At 62.0% G+C, this 16,343-nt stretch overlaps 1 protein-coding gene and 2 long non-coding RNA genes across 12 annotated transcripts; 2 read left to right on the forward strand and 1 right to left on the reverse strand.

Moving 5' to 3' along the window:
• The first annotated feature begins 292 nt into the window (after positions 1–292).
• Positions 293–16,252, forward strand: ZBTB7B (zinc finger and BTB domain containing 7B). 10 transcript variants are annotated; one of them, XM_086393115.1, is made up of 5 exons: positions 494–548; positions 726–826; positions 6,904–6,943; positions 12,469–13,619; positions 13,985–16,252. In XM_086393115.1, exons 1-5 carry the CDS (start codon positions 522–524, stop codon positions 14,448–14,450), a joined length of 1,785 nt encoding a protein of 594 aa, XP_086249241.1. In that variant the 5' UTR covers positions 494–521; the 3' UTR covers positions 14,451–16,252. The 10 variants fall into 10 exon arrangements, with proteins under 10 accessions (XP_086249246.1, XP_086249245.1, XP_086249243.1 ...); XM_086393125.1 differs by having other exon boundaries at positions 533–565; XM_086393120.1 differs by lacking the exons at positions 494–548; positions 6,904–6,943 and adding an exon at positions 293–379.
• LOC147376625 (uncharacterized) lies at positions 1,357–1,847 on the reverse strand. Its single transcript, XR_015161087.1, has 2 exons — positions 1,601–1,847; positions 1,357–1,515 (listed from the first exon to the last, which is right to left on the reverse strand). It is a non-coding gene; the product is annotated as an uncharacterized LOC147376625 (long non-coding RNA).
• Positions 1,725–3,703, forward strand: LOC147376626 (uncharacterized). The gene is made up of 2 exons (XR_015161089.1): positions 1,725–1,864; positions 1,957–3,703. It is a non-coding gene; the product is annotated as an uncharacterized LOC147376626 (long non-coding RNA).
• Positions 16,253–16,343: the final 91 nt, after the last annotated feature.

Here is a 16,343-nt window from a genome sequence, read left to right on the forward strand (position 1 = left end):
CCTAGGCTCCGCCCCCTCCCTGGCCCTACGCAAGGCGGGACCCACTTGGGATGGGCGGGCATTCAGGCCAATGGGCGGACAGGGCGGTGGAGTGCAGGGGGCGGGGCGGAGTAGCGGCGGAGGGCTGGATGGGGGTCGAGGGCGGAGCTCGAGTTAAGGTGGACTGGGAGAGATAGGGGCTAGAAAGAGAGAGAGAAAGAGAAGAGGGAGGGGGAAAGGGACCGCGGCAGGTGAAGGGAGAAAGAGAGAGACAAGGAAAGAAGGAGGGAAAAGAGGAGGGTGGGAAAAGCTCAGAGTGCAAAGTAAGAGCTTGGAAGAACAGAGCGAAAAAGGAGGGAGGGATCCATCTGCGCCCTGCAGAGACTGGCTGGACCAAGGGGTTGAAGTTTATGTCCTTATTGGGCGGAGGGAGGGGGGCCTGGGGGGGGCGGGTGAAAAACCAGGAAGTGACAGAGGGTGTTGCTAAGGGTTGGGAGGGGGAGTTTGGGGGGTGGCAGGGGGCGGGGGGAGGGAGGGGAGGGATGGGGGGAAAGCAAGCAGGAGGACAGGTGAGACAGCAGGACAGGTGAGGCGGGCCCTGAGCGGGGGGGGGCGGGTGGGAGCCAGGTGAATGTACGGTTCTCGGCGGCCGAGGGGGGGGCGGGCGGCAGGAGGAGGCAGAGGGCTGCGGAGGAGGAGCCCCCCAGCAGAGAGCGGCGAGCCACTGACCGCGGCCTTCTGACCAGGACCGGAGCAGGGCCCCAAGCCCCCGGGCCTGGCGGGGGACGCGCTTCTCCCCACACCCGGAGCCTCAGCAGCTCCAGCCAGCGGACCCAAAGGCGGAGAGGTGAGTGTACCCCACTTTTGCCTCCTGGCTAGGGGTCCCCCATACTCGAGATTACTGCAGTGTCCTTCGTCTGTCCTGTAAGTGGGACCCCCCCACACACGCGCGCATGCAGACCAGATTCCCACCACTCCCCTTTCCTGTGCCTTCCCAACACTCCGGGTCTTGGGAATTGATTTTAACAGGGAGGAAAGGTAGAGAAGGAACCACAGCCTCCCCCAACCCAGGGCGGAGGGTCCCCAGAAACTTTCTATGCACTTCTGGGATCAGACGGATTGGCGGCTCCGGGATGGAGAGAGGGCGAGGCGGCGCTCAGCGCTCCCCTAGTCGCCTTCGTGACTTTAGAGGTAGACCCCCGACCCGACCGAGTTGAGGGAATGGAAACGCTGACGGACTCTAACTAGGACAACGCTCCCCCAACCTCCTCCGCGCCCCCTGGCGCGGTGGGTTGGACTCAGGCCAGTTGCATGGGGGGTGGGGGGAGCACAGGAGGAGCCGCGGCTTGGGGGAAAGTTACCGGCTGGACTATTTGGTTTCTTGCGCTTCCACAGCCGCGCTCTCTCGCCGGTAGTGGGGCTCAGCGACAACCTCCGAGCGATACAGAACGACCCCTCTCTCCGCCGCCCCTCAGTCCCACTCTCTTCGTTCGGGCTCCAGTACCGCCGCCACCTTTTCAAAGCCAGCTCCTGCCCCTAGAACCCAAGAGCGAGTGTGGGCGACTAGGAAGAATTCTACCTATCGTCCGTCCCCCACCGGCGCTGGCGCACCTGCCCCTACCCGGAGTGGGGGTCGCTACTGTGTTGTTGTAGGACCTAGTCTGAACGCGGCTGGCAGGGGGCTGCCATTCAAAGGGGTGGGGGGCGCTGCTTTCAATTTCCAGTTTTCCCTCTCTCCTCCCACCCCACCCGAAGTAAGAGAGCGACGTGTCCCGGCCAGAGCGAGGGGGGGCCGGGAGTGGGGGGGCGGCGTGGGCAGCGGGTTGTGCCCGGACACGTGCCTGCCCAGGCGCCCCGGCCCTGCTGGTGTTTGGAGAGAGGGCGGGTCCCCTGCCCCCCGCCCCGCACAACCCCCACGTATCAAAGGGCGGCTGAGACGTGGTGAGACCTCGGGGCGCCCTGGGGGGCGGGGGGCAGGGAGCCTGGGTCCGGAGCAGGGGAGGGGCAGAGGCGCGGGTGCTAGCTGACCCACAGGAAACGAGCGCTGCTGACCTAGTTTGGGACACCGGAAGTGGGTGCTGGGGAGAGGGGGAGACCAGCAGGCTGTCCTGGCTTCCGGGCCAGGTGGAAGGCGTTCTTGAATTGACCCCCACCCGAATGCAGTGAAGACCCCGAGCTGCAGCTGAGAAAGAGAATGAGTCAGCGCAGCTATTCCCGCTTCCCTCAACTTATTCCTGGAGGAGAGAGACAGTTTATCAAGGCGCAGGGGGAGCCAGATTGGGCAGTGAGGGGTTAAACTGGGATGGGAACTCTCTCTTTCCTGAGGGTGCATGTGTGTAGGGGGAATGAGGCCTGGAGGATTATGGGGTTGCCTCCTGCTGCCCCCACACACACCAACTGGTTTGGTCACCCCTGTACCCGTCTGGCACTGCTGGGAGAGCTGGCATGGAGTGGGCATCAGGTTGGGCAGAGACAGTGGGCATATGGAGTGTTGTGCTGGGCTGGAAAGGGACATATTTGTGACTGAATTTGGGTAGCAGTTAGTATTCCTCCTTAGTGGTGACTGGGGAGAAGGGCAGGGGGCTCCCCCTGGAGCAGCTGATGAAACAAGAAGAAATCTCTGTCAGTGCTGCCTGTCCTGGCCCCCGGGACCCCGGCTCCCCCAGCGTGCCTCTGTTACATGGTTGCTGTGGGCACGATGCAGCCTGCTCGCACCCCCAGACACCGTCCCCTCCCTTGGGTACCACACCCCTCAACCTTAGTACAGGGGTCGGGAAGGGGTTAATACCACCCAAAAGGGGCTCTAGGGAAGAAAGCAGGCAATGCCCACTAGGCTCAGGTGTCAAGGAGGCCTGCTCCACTGGGGCACTCTCATCCCTGCTCAGCTCTGGCTGACATGGACCCCAGTGACTGGGAGACAGGTGCTGACCTCTTCCCCCTTCCCCATGGTGCCCCCTGGCACCCAGGGCCCCCAGCTCCTCCTTGGCCTAGTGCCCGTCCTGGGAGGGCGCGGCGGGCAGCGGGGGCTGGGCTAACAATGCACCATCGGGCCCTTTGTGTGCTTGCACTTGGCACCCTGGGGAAGGGTGGGGGAGGGGGGCCCAGCGGGCATGGGGGGCGGAGCGCCTCTGGGGTGGGGACAGTGAAGGCTGGGGGAGAGAAGCAGAGAATGAAAGCAGGTGGGGAGGAAAGGGAAGTAGGTCAGCTAGGGTGCTGGCCCCCCATCCCAAGCCAGGGCAGAGAGAACCAGCCCCTGATCCTATGGCTGCCCAGATGGCATCATGCTGCCTGGGGCACAGCCTAGGACTGGGCATTTGGAGTCAGAAGTCACTGCCCAGGGGACTGCTCAGATAGAGGAGGCCTGGCCTGTACTGCCTCCTTCTTGGTGGCTAAGAGACCCAGTTCTGGCCCAAAGCCCAGGTCCCAAGACGGGTAGTGACTGGGCTCCAGGCAGGGCACTGCCCTCTGATAGAAGCCTCTGGGACTGCTTCGGGGCTTCCTGCCTCCAGCCTGCTTGGCTCCCTGACCTTCAGAGAGTTAAGACTGCCCTGCTACCAGGCCTTAGGGCCTATGCCTGTTTTGGCCTAGGGCTGAAGAGGAGGGTGGGGGAGGAAGGTGGGGACAGGCAGACGGATAGGACCCTGGCATGGGGTGTGCCCGCCCTGGCCTCTTCCCCCTCCTTCTGCTGAGTAAACTCGTGAGTAAACTTGACGTTTTGCCCGGACAGTTTGAAGTTGCCTCGCCGCCCCCCCACCACCACCAGTCCTGCCAACACATAGGCGGCCAGGCGCCAAGGCTGGCCTGGGGGACTAGGGGGAAGGGGTTAGAGCTACCGTTGTCCACCATCACGGACCCTGGAGAGGCAAAAATGATCCCCCACCCAGGCAGACCCAGGTCTTGGCAAGAGTCTTGGCTGGGACCTCTAAACATCTGTCCCAGAACCTTGGGGAGCCTACGGAAACTGGCCTGGAAGCAGGGCCTCTGCCCATTTCTGACTTCCACCCCCACTAAGTAAAGGCACCCAGCTGCCCTCTGGTCCCCTGAGTTGCCACTTTTAATGTTCACAGGCTACCGGACACAAGGGGAAAAGCTACCTTTAGCAAATTCCACAGGGACACCAGAAAATGGTTCCCTCTTCATTCTGTCCCACAGCCTGGGGTGGGTGGGAGGCTAGTGGCCTTCCTTGGCATCTTAGCCTTCTCTTCACTGAGGCCTCCCAGTTGCCATGGCCTCAGCCCTAGAGGGTGGAATCCACATTTACCAGCACAATTTCTTGACCTCACCCCTGGGCCTAACCCTATATATATCTCTCTCCACCATACTACCCAGCAGGCCCTGGCCCTAATCTTCCCCAACCCCTTCCTCTGCTTGCTAGCATCACAGAGCCGAGTCAGCTTTCAGAGCTCTCCAGCCAGAAATACTCGTGCCAGATCCAGGGGCTGACGGTGCCCCAGACAAAAGAGGGCTAGTGGCAGGTAAATGGAGCCAGTGACCCCCACAAACATGCCAACTGACTTTTTACTTGACATCACTAATTCCTCTTAGGCCTCCCTAGGCCACCAGAATAGTCCCGAGGCCCGGCAGGGGGAAACGCCTTCCCAGTCCCTGCCGGCTTCGGAGTGGGGCTCCACCAGGCCCTTACTTTCGACCTCATGTCTCTGGCTTCAGTTTCCTTCCTGTTTCCACCGCCCCCCCACCCAGCTCCTCCCCACCCATATGCCCCTTTCAACAGACATCCTCTCCTCCTTCCTTCCTCCTTTCCTCCCGCTTTGCCTGGGAGCAGGGGTCCTCTCCCTCAGCCATAGACCTCCTGCCTTTTACCTCTTCTAAACACAGTCCCCCTGGAGATTCACGACCACCTCCCATCCCCTGCTCTGCTCTCCCCACCCCATCAGCAGCGAGGCTCTGGGGAAGGCAAGAGCACAGGGCTTCTCAAGGGAACTACAACTCCCAAGGTACATGCAAAGCAATTGTGGTGCATACTGGGAGTTGTAGTCCTCCTTGATCTCACAGTTTGGTTAGGTTGGAATTTTTCTGGATGGGACTAAAAGTGGACCGGGATGACTTGGAACCTGGGGATCCTCTGGATCCCCCCAGCTTGTCCTCATCACCTTGTTCCCCCATGACACCACGTATCCATGATTGTCATCCACCCCCCCTCACCCCCAGCTGAGATATGCTACCCATTCTCACCTTAGGGCTCCACCCAAGAGATGCCCACACCCTGCCCTGCTGCCCCTGGCAGGGGTGGAATGGAGGGGCCCCATGAACTCCCTCCCTGCCCTGTGCCCTCTAGGCTGGTTCCCTCCCTTTACAGGGATCAAAGGGCAGAGAGCAGCCCCACCCCACTCCCTGGCAGGCTGCGGGCACTAGGGCGATCAGGAATTGCAGGGACTCTGGTGCCCAAGCAAATGCTTGGGCAAGGGGTTGCCGGGAGGCCAGCACCTGGCGGCAGGAAGACACTGGCCCGCATCCTGGGGAGTGGAACCTTCGATAACTGTTCATCAAGCTGTCCGTAGCCCCCTTGGACTCTTTGTATAGGCCCTAACCCGTGTACTGCCTCTTGAGGAGATGGCTTGAGAACAGGGTCTCAGGCCTTATCTGTAGTACCTAGGGGCCTGGGCCCGCCTAGCTGGCACCAAGGCACAGGGGTGACCCTCCCCCACCCCAGGCCCACAGTTGGCATGGGTGCTGGGAGCCAGGGGGGTAGGAGGGAGAGGAGGGCAGGACTGCCAGCATCCTGGTGGGTAGGTGCCAACCGGGCCGGGAGCTGGTGAGGGGCAGCAGGCCAGCGGCATTGAGCCAGCAGCTGTTGGGGGGAAAGGGGAGGGGATATTTTAGGGGGCATTTCTGTGGTCCCCCCTCCCAGCCCAGCAGGACCTGGGATGGCCTAGTGGCTGGGGGACCTAGGGCCCGCCTCGTTACAGGAATAAGAGACCCCCAGAGTTGTTTAAGTGGAACTTTGTGGCCCACCCTCCTCTGGGCTCAGAGCCCTCCTGAGTTGCCCCTCAGGCCCAGGCGGGTCCCACCCAACCGGCCAGGGTGGCAGCAGCTTACGCAAGGGGTGGGGCTAGGCGCTTCCCAGCAGATGCCCCCTCCCGGCTCCTTCCTCTTTCGGTGCCCACAGCTCCCCCCATCTGTCCACCCCACCTCAGGCCAGCTCTATCCCCCTGATCCCCCTGGCCACTGGGGGCTGGCACAAGTGCTGCCCCCTGGCCTGGTTGGCAGGGGCTGGCACCCGGGCAAGGAACTGTGGTATGTGAGTGGGTTTGGGGTGAGGCATGGGGAGGGCGGGGTGCTGCCTTGCCCAGCCCCTGAGGGCCCCAGCCCAGTACGGGGTGGGGAGAATTCGGCCAGCTCCCAAGGGTGCTGAGGGCCCCACTGGGGGTCTGAAGTGCCTCCCTGTGGTCCCCTGTTAGTCCACATGCCCTGAGGGGCTGGGACCTGGGCACCTGTCACCCCTGGCACTGACTGTCCAGGCTTCCCCTCCTCCCTCTTCTGGCCACTGCCGCCTCCTGTCCCCTCCCCTCCCTTCTTCCTTCTCCTGGTCCCACCTCCAGCAGCCTCTCCCATTGCTCCTCCTCACCTCTGTCCTCCTGGACTGTCCCAGCTCCTACCTTTCCTACCGCTCACCTTTTTCCCCTTTTAGGACTGAGTCAGGACAGGCGGGGGTGGGTATAGCTGGAGGTTCGGGCACCACAGGCAGAGACTCTAGGCCCTCTCCCACGCTGCCAGGCCTCTGGTAACCCCTCCCTCCATCTGGGGGGAGGGGGGACAGCACCCAGAGGGTTAAGGCTGTAGGGGGGAGGGGCTGGGCCAAGTCGTGGGCGGCCCCTTTGAAGGAGGGAGCTGGAGCGGGGAACAGCCACCCTGCCTGCCCCCCAGCCAGGCCCTCCCCCACCCCTCCCAACCTGTTCCCCCCAGGGGCCAGGAGGAGTTGCCGGCAAGGCCCCTCAGCGTTCAGGTGAGTAGGCCCCGCTCTGGCTTGGGAGATCAGGCCCCAGGGGAGGCTCGGAGGCCTAGAATTGGCCAAGGGTCAGAGAGGGGCTGAAAAACAGGCTAGGAAGAGGGTGTCCAAATTTTCACAGGGGTGGTTTAGGGACCTGAGGGCCCGAGGGGCTGGAGTGTGGGGGAGCCTGTGTGTCCAAGGGACGTAGGAGGGCAGGAGAGCAGAAGAAGGGGCCTACGGGAGCCGAGGGGCTGCTGGGCCAGGACAGGAGGTTGGACAGGCTGGCAGGGAGCCGGGCTCCGGGGATTGGGCTGGGGTGTCCTCTGGGGCTGGGGGGCTCAGGTTTCTGCCGGCGGCTTGGCGGGTGTGGGGTTACCAGCCGGCTCGGTTACGCAGCCGGGGACGCTAGGCTGGGGGGGAGGGGGTGGGCACAGGGCAGACCCTGGCACCTTGTGGGTCTCCTCAGGTCCTAAGGGGATCTGGCGCTGCTCCGGCAGACCCCTGCTGGGAGCACTGATGGCCAGGGTCTGTCCAGGCGCATGGTTGCCTGGCCTTGGGTGGGCAGCCTCTGGGGAAACTCCAGCTGCTCCAGGGCTGGAAACTCTGACGGGCAGAGAGGCCTAGGCTGTCCCCCCACCCTACCCCACATCCGCTCTCACTGTACACCCCCCACCCATCTTCGCCGAATGTTCCCCCCGATTTTGATCCTGTGCTTCATCCAGAATGGGGTCGTGGGTGCCTAAATGCAACCATCTCATCGCAAGACCAGGCCTTGGAGGGCAGGCCCGGTTTCTTAATTTAATTCCTCTGCCCCTCTCCACCCGCATCCATCCATCGGCCTGGGGAGAAGAGAAGAGATGCTTGGAGTAGGGCGAAATGGAGGAAGTGGGAGAGGCCTGAGTGAAAGAACCAAAAGCCAAAAGAAAGGAGAGGTAGGGATGGTTCCTTGGAGACCTAGGGACTTAAGGACGCAGTAGAGAGAGAGGAAGCAGGAGGCTTGCAAGGGCTGAAGGGAGGAAAGCAAAGGATGAGTCGCGGAGAGGGGAGACAAGGGTCCGAGAAGGCAGGAAGGAGACAGGAAGAGGCCAAGGCAAGGGGCCAAGAGTGGAGAGGGGCTGAGGGCAGGGGTCCCCAAAGGAAAAGAGGGGAAGACTAGGGAAGGTGGAGTTGCCCCATTCCTTCCCCCGCCATCTTTTATCTTCCTCAGATTTCCCCTGATGCGATCTCAGAGGCTGTGGACTAGGGCAGGTGTCATGGAAAGAAAGTGTAGGGGAGCACTGAGGTCTCCCTCCTGTCAAGAGCTGAAGCACCAGGAATTGGAGATTTTGAGGGAGGAGAGGCTTAACCCCCACAGCACCGGGAAGCAACCAACTCCCCTTGCCTCCTTCCCCCTTCGTGGCTTGCGGTCTCTCTTCCCCGCCTCGGCCCCCAGGAAGTGTGAGTGCTGGGGGTGGTGAGGTTAGGAGGGGGAAGCGACATATGGGGGATGGGGAAGGCATGTACTAGCTTGGAGGGGCTGGGTGGGGAGCGAAAGGCTCCATGCATGTCTGGGGCATCCTGGGCCAAGGGCCTCTCCTTCGAAGCCCTTCCAGTCCTCCAGGGGATTCACCTCCACCTCTCACCCCGCCTTTCCAACTGGGCAGCCCAGATGGCTTCAGCCCCTGGGCCCCAGAGGCCCTAAGAAAGGGTGGAAGAAGCTGGGGAGCTAGGATTCCTGGGTCCCTGAGGACTTTGGACTGGCTGTCCTATTTCCCCACCCCCACCCTTGGTCCAGCCACAGGCCAAAGCCCTGGCTTCGTGCAAACTTCGCTCCAAAAAAACAGGAAGAGAACCTGAGGCTGGAGTTGGGGTGGGGGTTGGGGGGGAGAAAGGAGAAAGAAGTAAGGGGGAAGGGTGGCCAGCCAAGGTGGGAAGAGCGTCAGGCCTCTCCATCACCCTGGCAGGAGGCATCACAGCCTGGCCCTCATCCTCACCCCAAGCTGCTACACCTGGAGAAGCTGGCCAGGTCCCTCTCGGGCTCTCTGGCAGAGCCCGGAGGTGGGGGCCTCTGAGCCTAAGGAGGGGGGGCTCTGTGTGCCTGAGTCTCAGGCCCATATCTATTTTCTCCGCCGCTAATCCTGTTTCCGCCTGCTGCCCCCCACACTAAGCCTCACTCCCCTAATCCCCAGGGTGTGGGGAAGGGGGGCCAGCTTTACTCAGCTGCCCCATTCAGGGCCTCGTATCCCAGCTCTTCAGCTGGCTCAAGCCGGCAGTGTTGGCCCTGGTATTCCCCTAGCCCTTCACTGGACACTGCCTGAGGTCAGCACCTGGAAAGACTTTCAGCCTCCTTTTCCTTCCCGTGCCAGGGCCAGTGCCCTCTACCTTTTGGTTTCTTGGTGGTGGACACACCTTGGGAGGTGCCTTCGGGCACTGAGGGGTAGGTGATAGGGGCTCCCACCTTTGCCCCCTCCCATACTGTTCTATCCCCAAAGTCTTCCCCCCACCAAAGATGGGGCAAGCTTGACTCAGGGCCCAGTTTCAAGAGAGCTGCCCACCGGCTTGGCCGGTCTAGCCGGCCTGACAGTGAGGGGAGCCTGGGGGGGGTGACGGGAAAGGGGGGAGAGATGGGGCGGGGCCCCTAGTTCTTCCCCCTACCAGGCAAACAGACCTTGCCTGGCTCCCTGGCACAGCTGCCCCCCCACCAACCACCACACACACCCATGCCCACAAGGTCTTAGCAAGAGGGGGCATGCCAGGCTGGGTGGGGATGGGCTGTCCTCATGGGCGTCGGGGGGCTGGGCCCTCTGGGATACAGAGGTGGGAAGGGTGCCCAAGTTGGGGTGGGCACCCTGGCATCAGTGCCCCACCCTGGCAGAAAGAAGGGGGGAGTTCCTCCCCATCAATCCCTCCCAGATGATGGGGCCTGGAGTGCCCCCTTGGCCTGGTTGGCACCAGCCTAGCTCCAGGTGGCACCTAAGTCAGCATGGGTGCCAGAGCCCTGGGTAAGGGCTAGGGGAGTTTCCCAGAAGCTAGAGACCCATAGGAACACCTCCCCTTCCCAAATGGGTCCTCTGCCTCTCTCTCCCTTCATTGCTACCGCATGGCGGTGGGCTTTGGAGTTAGGCCCTACGGGTTAAACACCTACCCTTGCCCAAGCCCCTTGTGATCTGCATCGTGAACCAGCCTGAGCCTGTGACCTGACAGCAGGGTCAGCCAATCAGCAACCCCACCACACCAAGTTGCCACGGAGATGGCCCTGGGGTGGGAGAAGGGAGGCGGGCTTAAGCAGCGGGAATGGGTGGGGTGTGGAGGGAAGAAGGGAGAGGGACAGGGTGAGCCACGTGCCTGTGGGTGCACAGCTCCGGGCCAATGGACAGCGAGGACAGCCCCACCCATCCCCCTCAGGAGGGACAGGATTCACTTGGGCTCGGGAGGGTGCCCACTGCTACTTGAGTGGCCACTGCTGCTGCCCACCTGGTTTTGTTTGTTCCTAAGTCCTGGGGCCATTTGCCACTTGTACTATTTGTAAAGTACAGGTAGGAAAACCCAAGGAAACTGGGAGTGCTCCCAGACTGCTTGGCCCCCAGGGAGAGAAGTGATTTGGGGACTTAAGGTGGGAAGGGGTGGGCTATCTGAGGGTGTCTGACTGTAGCTTATGAGCCAGCACATGGGTGCTGCTCACTCAAGGCTTCCACGCAGGCATCCGAATGCTATAGGGAAGACTGGGAGGCAGGCAGAGACGATGCAGTTCTTCGTGTCCTCAGAAGGAAACCTGTAGCCCTCGACTCCTCCGACCCCCTCAAAACCCTTCCCCATCAGTGGCCGAGACTGAGCGGTTGTTGGGAATGACAGAGAAGACACTGGCAAACTGTCAGTGAGACTTGCCCTACGGATCATCCGGGTCAGCCTTTAATTTTGCAGATGAGGAAACGGGAAAGAAAGTGACTGGTTCAAGGTCATGTAGCTAGTAGTAACCAGACTCCCCCTGGGTGATTTGACGGAGGGAGACAGACCTTTCTCCCAGCAGAGACCATCTGTCTAGTGCAGTCTGCCTCCGGGTGAGGCTTGGTTTCTCCCTCCCAAGGCCAAAACTTTTATTGAGCCCCTACTATGTGTTAGGCGTTGTGCCACCCACGGGCTCATTTAACCTTCACCACAGCCCTAGGAGTCAGGTGGAGTTATCCCATGTTATAGACAGAAAAGAAGGTTCAGAGATTAAACAACTTGTTTAAGGATCACAGAGCTAATCAGCCGCAGAGTGAGGATTCAAACTCAAGCCTGGACGACTCCAGAGCCCAGCTCTTTCCAGGCCTCAACTCTGTCTCCAGTTGCTCTAGACCACCAGATGTCAGGGTGGAAGGGCTGAGCCCCTGCAGCTTTCATCCCCACCCGCTCCTTGTGTACCATGAGGAGACAGAAGCATAGAGAGAAATGACTTGGCCAAGGTCATTCAGCAAGATAGTAGCAGAGCCAGGATTAGAAGCTGATCCCCTCACTTCCAGGCCAGACTCACTCTGCTAGCCGCCTCCCTTCACCAGCCTTGGGACTGCCGAAGTGCTGTGCCTTCTGTGGCTGTGTCTTGGAAAGGCTAGCACAGAGGGTGGAAGAAGGTCTTCCGGAGAAGGGGGCTCTCCTGCCTGGCCAGGAATGGAGAGGGAGAGCTGGCGGTGGCAGCCCGGTGGAGGAGGGGTAGGGCTGGAACTTGGCCTATTGGCAGGGGGAGGGGCGGGGACGATGCTTATCGGTGCGGGGCAGGAAGCACCCGCGCCAGCGCCAGCGACACCCCAGCAAAGGGTGGCTGCTCCTTGGCCCCATGGGGGAGGGGAGGATGTGGGGGAAGGTATGCTGGGAGCTGTGTTTCCCTTTTGGCCTCTACAAGGGGGAGATCTAGAAGGGGAGATGAACTTTTAGTGGGTGGGGAAGAAAGTCGGGTCCTGGGGAGCCACCTCCCAGGTTTGCATAGTGTTTTATAGTACACCAAATGTTTTAGGGAGATAATGTGAGCTAAAGCACCTGACCTTGCCTTGAACAGACCTTGGCCCAATGTGAATCTGAACTCTCTCATTGGCCTCTGGGCTGAGAAGAGGTTCCATCACAGAGACTGTCACCCCACTTTTCAGATGCCTGAGGCTGGCTGCGAGAGGCACCCGGAGTCCTTCAGCCAGTTCTTCATGAAGCCTGAACCAAAACACAGGCATCCTTTCTCCCAGACCAGTGCTTCTTCCAAAGGGATGGGAACGGGGCAGGTGAAGCAGATGGGTCTCCAGGAAAGGCCAGAAAGGCAGAGCGCCCGCGCTCACTGAGGCAGAACACTGCACAGTGGTTAGGACCAGGGCTCGGCCCGCCGCCTGGCTTTGAACCTGTTCCACACTTCACATAGAAAGTCACATCACAGGTTCCTGCCTGTGAAATGGATAATTGTTACTTTAGAAGGTCATGGAAGATGAAATGGGTGTAAAGTACTTGAAGGGCCTATGCTCATGGCCAGTGCTGGTATTTTGTCTCTGGGCGCCCTGGCAGGGCTGAGCGCTCCTAACCTCCCCTTCTCCTTCGCTCCGCAGGAGAAGATGGGGAGCCCTGAGGATGACCTGATCGGGATTCCATTCCCAGACCACAGCAGTGAGCTCCTGAGCTGCCTCAATGAGCAGCGCCAGCTGGGCCACCTCTGTGACCTCACCATCCGGACGCAGGGCCTGGAGTACCGCACCCACCGGGCTGTGCTGGCTGCCTGCAGCCACTACTTCAAGAAGCTCTTCACCGAGGGTGGTGGGGGTGCACTCTCGGGTGCTGGGGGCGGTGGGACAGCTGCCGGGGGTGCAGGGGCCGGCGTGTGCGAGTTGGACTTCGTGGGGCCGGAGGCACTGGGTGCCCTGCTCGAGTTTGCCTACACAGCCACCCTGACCACCAGCAGCGCCAACATGCCAGCCGTACTGCAGGCTGCACGGCTACTGGAGATTCCCTGTGTCATTGCGGCCTGCATGGAGATTCTGCAGGGCAGTGGACTAGAGGCGCCCAGCCCGGACGAGGATGACTGTGAGCGCGCGCGCCAGTACCTGGAAGCCTTCGCCTGTACAGCCACCACCTCAGCTTCGGGAGTCCCCAACGGTGACGACAGCCCTCCACAGGCACCCCTCCCGCCGCCGCCGCCTCCTCGGCCTGTTGCCCGCCGCAGCCGAAAGCCCCGCAAAGCTTTCCTGCAGACCAAGGGGGCCCGGGCCAACCACCTGGTGCCCGAGGTGCCCACAGTGCCCACCCATCCCTTCACCTACGAGGAGGAGGAGGAGGCGGGCAGAGTGGGCAGCGGGCTGGGAGACAGCTACAGCCCTCCCACAGGGGCTGCCTCACCCCCCGAGGGGCCCCTGAGCTACGAGGCCTGCGAGGGTGAGGAAGAAGAGGAGGAGCTGGTGTACCCCCCGCCCTATGGGCTAGCACAGGGCGGCGGGCCCCCACTGTCCCCAGAGGAGCTGGGCTCAGACGAGGATGCCATCGATCCCGACCTGATGGCCTACCTCAGTTCCCTGCACCAGGACACCCTGCCTCCAGGCCTGGACAGCCAGGACAAGCTAGTGCGCAAACGCCGCTCTCAGATGCCCCAGGAGTGCCCAGTCTGCCACAAGATCATCCACGGGGCGGGCAAACTGCCACGCCACATGAGGACCCATACGGGTGAGAAGCCCTTCGCCTGTGAAGTCTGCGGCGTCCGTTTCACCCGGTGAGCACCATGGGGAGGAGGCCCAGCAGGGGCCATGTGGGGGGGCGGTGCACAGGGGAGAAAGGGATTGTGAGACCCGGGGTGTGGAGGGAGAGGATCCTGGAGGGACTGTGGGGTGGTCCCCAGGCTGAGGCGAGAGACCAGGAGAAAGAAAGTCAAGGAAGGTGGATCTGGGACCTTAGAGATCTGACTGTGCTGGAGGCAGGTGGTTAACCTGGGGCTAAGTCAGCAAGGGTCTCCCGGAGCAGAAATAGGGAAAGGAGCGCTAGGGGACGGGAGTGGAGGAGGCCAGGGAACCTGGCCCAGACGATCCAGGGATCCCCTCCTGACCGGCTCCCTTCCCCCCGCACCCCTGCCTGTGCCAGGAATGACAAGCTGAAGATCCACATGCGGAAGCACACCGGAGAGCGCCCCTACTCGTGCTCGCACTGCCCAGCCCGCTTCCTGCACAGCTACGACCTCAAGAACCACATGCACCTGCACACAGGGGACCGGCCCTACGAGTGCCACCTGTGCCACAAGGCTTTCGCCAAGGAGGACCACCTGCAGCGCCACCTCAAGGGCCAGAACTGCCTGGAGGTGCGCACCCGGCGGCGCCGCAAGGACGATGCGCCCCCTCACTACCCCCCGCCCTCCGCCGCCACCTCGTCCCCTGCTGGCCTCGACCTCTCCAACGGTCACTTGGACACCTTCCGCCTGTCTCTGCCTCGATTCTGGGAGACGTCCGCCCCTACTGGGCCCCCAGACTCCACCCCAGGGCCCCCTGATGACGACGAGGAGGAGGGGGCACCCACCACACCTCAGGCTGAAGGTGCCATGGACACCTCTTAAAGAGGGACGAGTGGCCGAGCTGGAGCAGCACGGGGACCGGGACGGCCCATGCCAAGCAGTGGGCATGTATACAGCAGAGACGGCGCTGGGGGTTCAGGCACTGAGTCTCCCTGGCATCGGAAATAGGCTCCTTCCCTCAGAGCCCTCATTCCAGTTCCAAGCCGAGAAGGTTTTGGGGCAGAGTCTCCCCAGATTGGGGTGCTCTCCCAAGGAGTGATACATATGATATTATGTATATATTTACAGCTCCATTGTAAAGGTGGGGTCCCTGTCCCCAGCTGCTCCTGGGGAGTAGAAGCAATAATGTATTTCTGATTTGTGGGGTCCCTCTTCGGCTATGCGGGTTTCTAGGGGGTGGGGGGCTTGGGACCAAAGCCTTGCCCCGCCCCCATGCCCCTTGGGGTTTTGGCTGTGTAAGGGGGTGAAGGACTGCCCCTCCCTTTCGAGACCCCTCCTTCCTGGTTTCTGTTCCCTTTTCCTGGCAGTGAATTACGCAAAGGGGGGCGGCAAAGGATGGGTAAGTGGGGGAAAGCAAGGTAAAAGCTTGAAAGACGGGGACTGGGCCTGAAAGGAAGGAGCCATCCCAGTCCCCCTCCGCCCTTCTCCCAGCGCTGAGTCATGGGGTCCTGGAGAAGGGGGCGGGGTGGCCTGATTGGCTCGCCCGCCCCTGGGGGCAGCGGGAGGGCCCCGCCCAGCCAGGGGAGCCGCTGCCGGTTCTCCTCCCCTGCCCTCCCCTCCCGCGTCCCCGGGCAGGGAATGTCTTGTTCCCGCCGCTCCCTCCCCGGGGCCAGAGGGCAGGGCGGGCCGGGCGGTGTCCTACCCTCTTCTCCTCCCCACCTCCTCCCCGCCCAGGTGCGAGCGCCACCACCGCCGCTGCCGCCCCTGACTCACGCCGCCCCCGGGCTGGCGCGGTGCTGGGTGTGGGACCGGGTGAGGGGCTGGGGGGGAGCCTGGCGGAGAACGGGCCGGCCGGCGCCATCTGGCGGCTGTGCCCTGCGCGGGCGAGCGCCCCTGGCGGCCACTGCCAGGGAGCCGCCTTCTCCACCTCCACCACCCCAGCGGCTGAGCCGCGCCCCCTTGCCAAGGCCGGGGCGCCGAACTGCTCGCCCGCCCCCAGGGAAAGTGGGCTGCGGCCCTGTGGGAAAGGAGTCCTCCCCTCAGACCCTTGCCTGCCAGGGCTCCCTGTTGGGGTGGGGAGAATAATTCCCTCACTCTTCCCTTAGGATTGAATCCACCCCCGTTCTGTACATAGCCTTTTCTGTTGGTCTTGTTGAAATCTAGTTTCAGATTTTTAACTACCCAATTCTGCTGGGGGTGGGGGTATCTCCCCCCCTTCCTCGCTGGGTGCTGGACCCCGCTCGGGCCTGGGCTCTGCCTTGCACTATTTCCCCTCCCTGGCCTGGCGGCCCCCCCCTCCTTAAAAGGGGCAGGTTCAGGGGCCCGGTGCTCTCCCTCCCATGCACCCCCATGCCCATTTGCACAGCTGCCCAGGTACCCCCAATAGTGGGGGAGGTCACAGGGAGGGGGTAGCGGGACCAGTCCTTGTCTCTATTTAAAAAGTGATGATGTAATATATTGGGGTAGGGGGAGGCCGGGTTGCTCTGGGCCTCCTCTTTGCATTTCAGGTGATGGGGGGCCCAGCCCCGGGGAGTGAGGACAGTGTGGCCTCCCCCCCCCCTTGCGGCTTCTCCACTCAGTGCCTTAAGGGGGGAGGCGGTCCCCCCTCTCCTGTCCCCTCCCCTTCCCTTGCCCCCCACCTTGGGTGTAAGCGACAGGAAGAAATAATAATAATTTAAGATTCACGCTTGTGTCCACCTTTGGTTTCTTTATTTTGGAGGTTGGTGGGAGGGATGGGGAGGAGAGGGAAATGAGAGATGGGACTGCTTTGAGGGC

Source organism: Bos grunniens, chromosome 3 (assembly GCF_055505025.1).
Source record: "Bos grunniens cultivar Pamir isolate PY7600 chromosome 3, Bosgru_T2T1.0, whole genome shotgun sequence".
NCBI lineage: Eukaryota > Metazoa > Chordata > Mammalia > Artiodactyla > Bovidae > Bos > Bos grunniens.

Excerpts from the sequence above, each read along its gene's own strand:
- ZBTB7B (XM_086393115.1), top strand. The coding sequence starts at position 522 with ATGGGGGGAAAGCAAGCAGGAGGACAG. Across the intron at positions 549-725 it reads GAAAGCAAGCAGGAGGACAG|GACCGGAGCAGGGCCCCAAG; the intron begins GTGAGACAGCAG and ends CCTTCTGACCAG. Across the intron at positions 6,944-12,468 it reads CAAGGCCCCTCAGCGTTCAG|GAGAAGATGGGGAGCCCTGA; the intron begins GTGAGTAGGCCC and ends TTCGCTCCGCAG.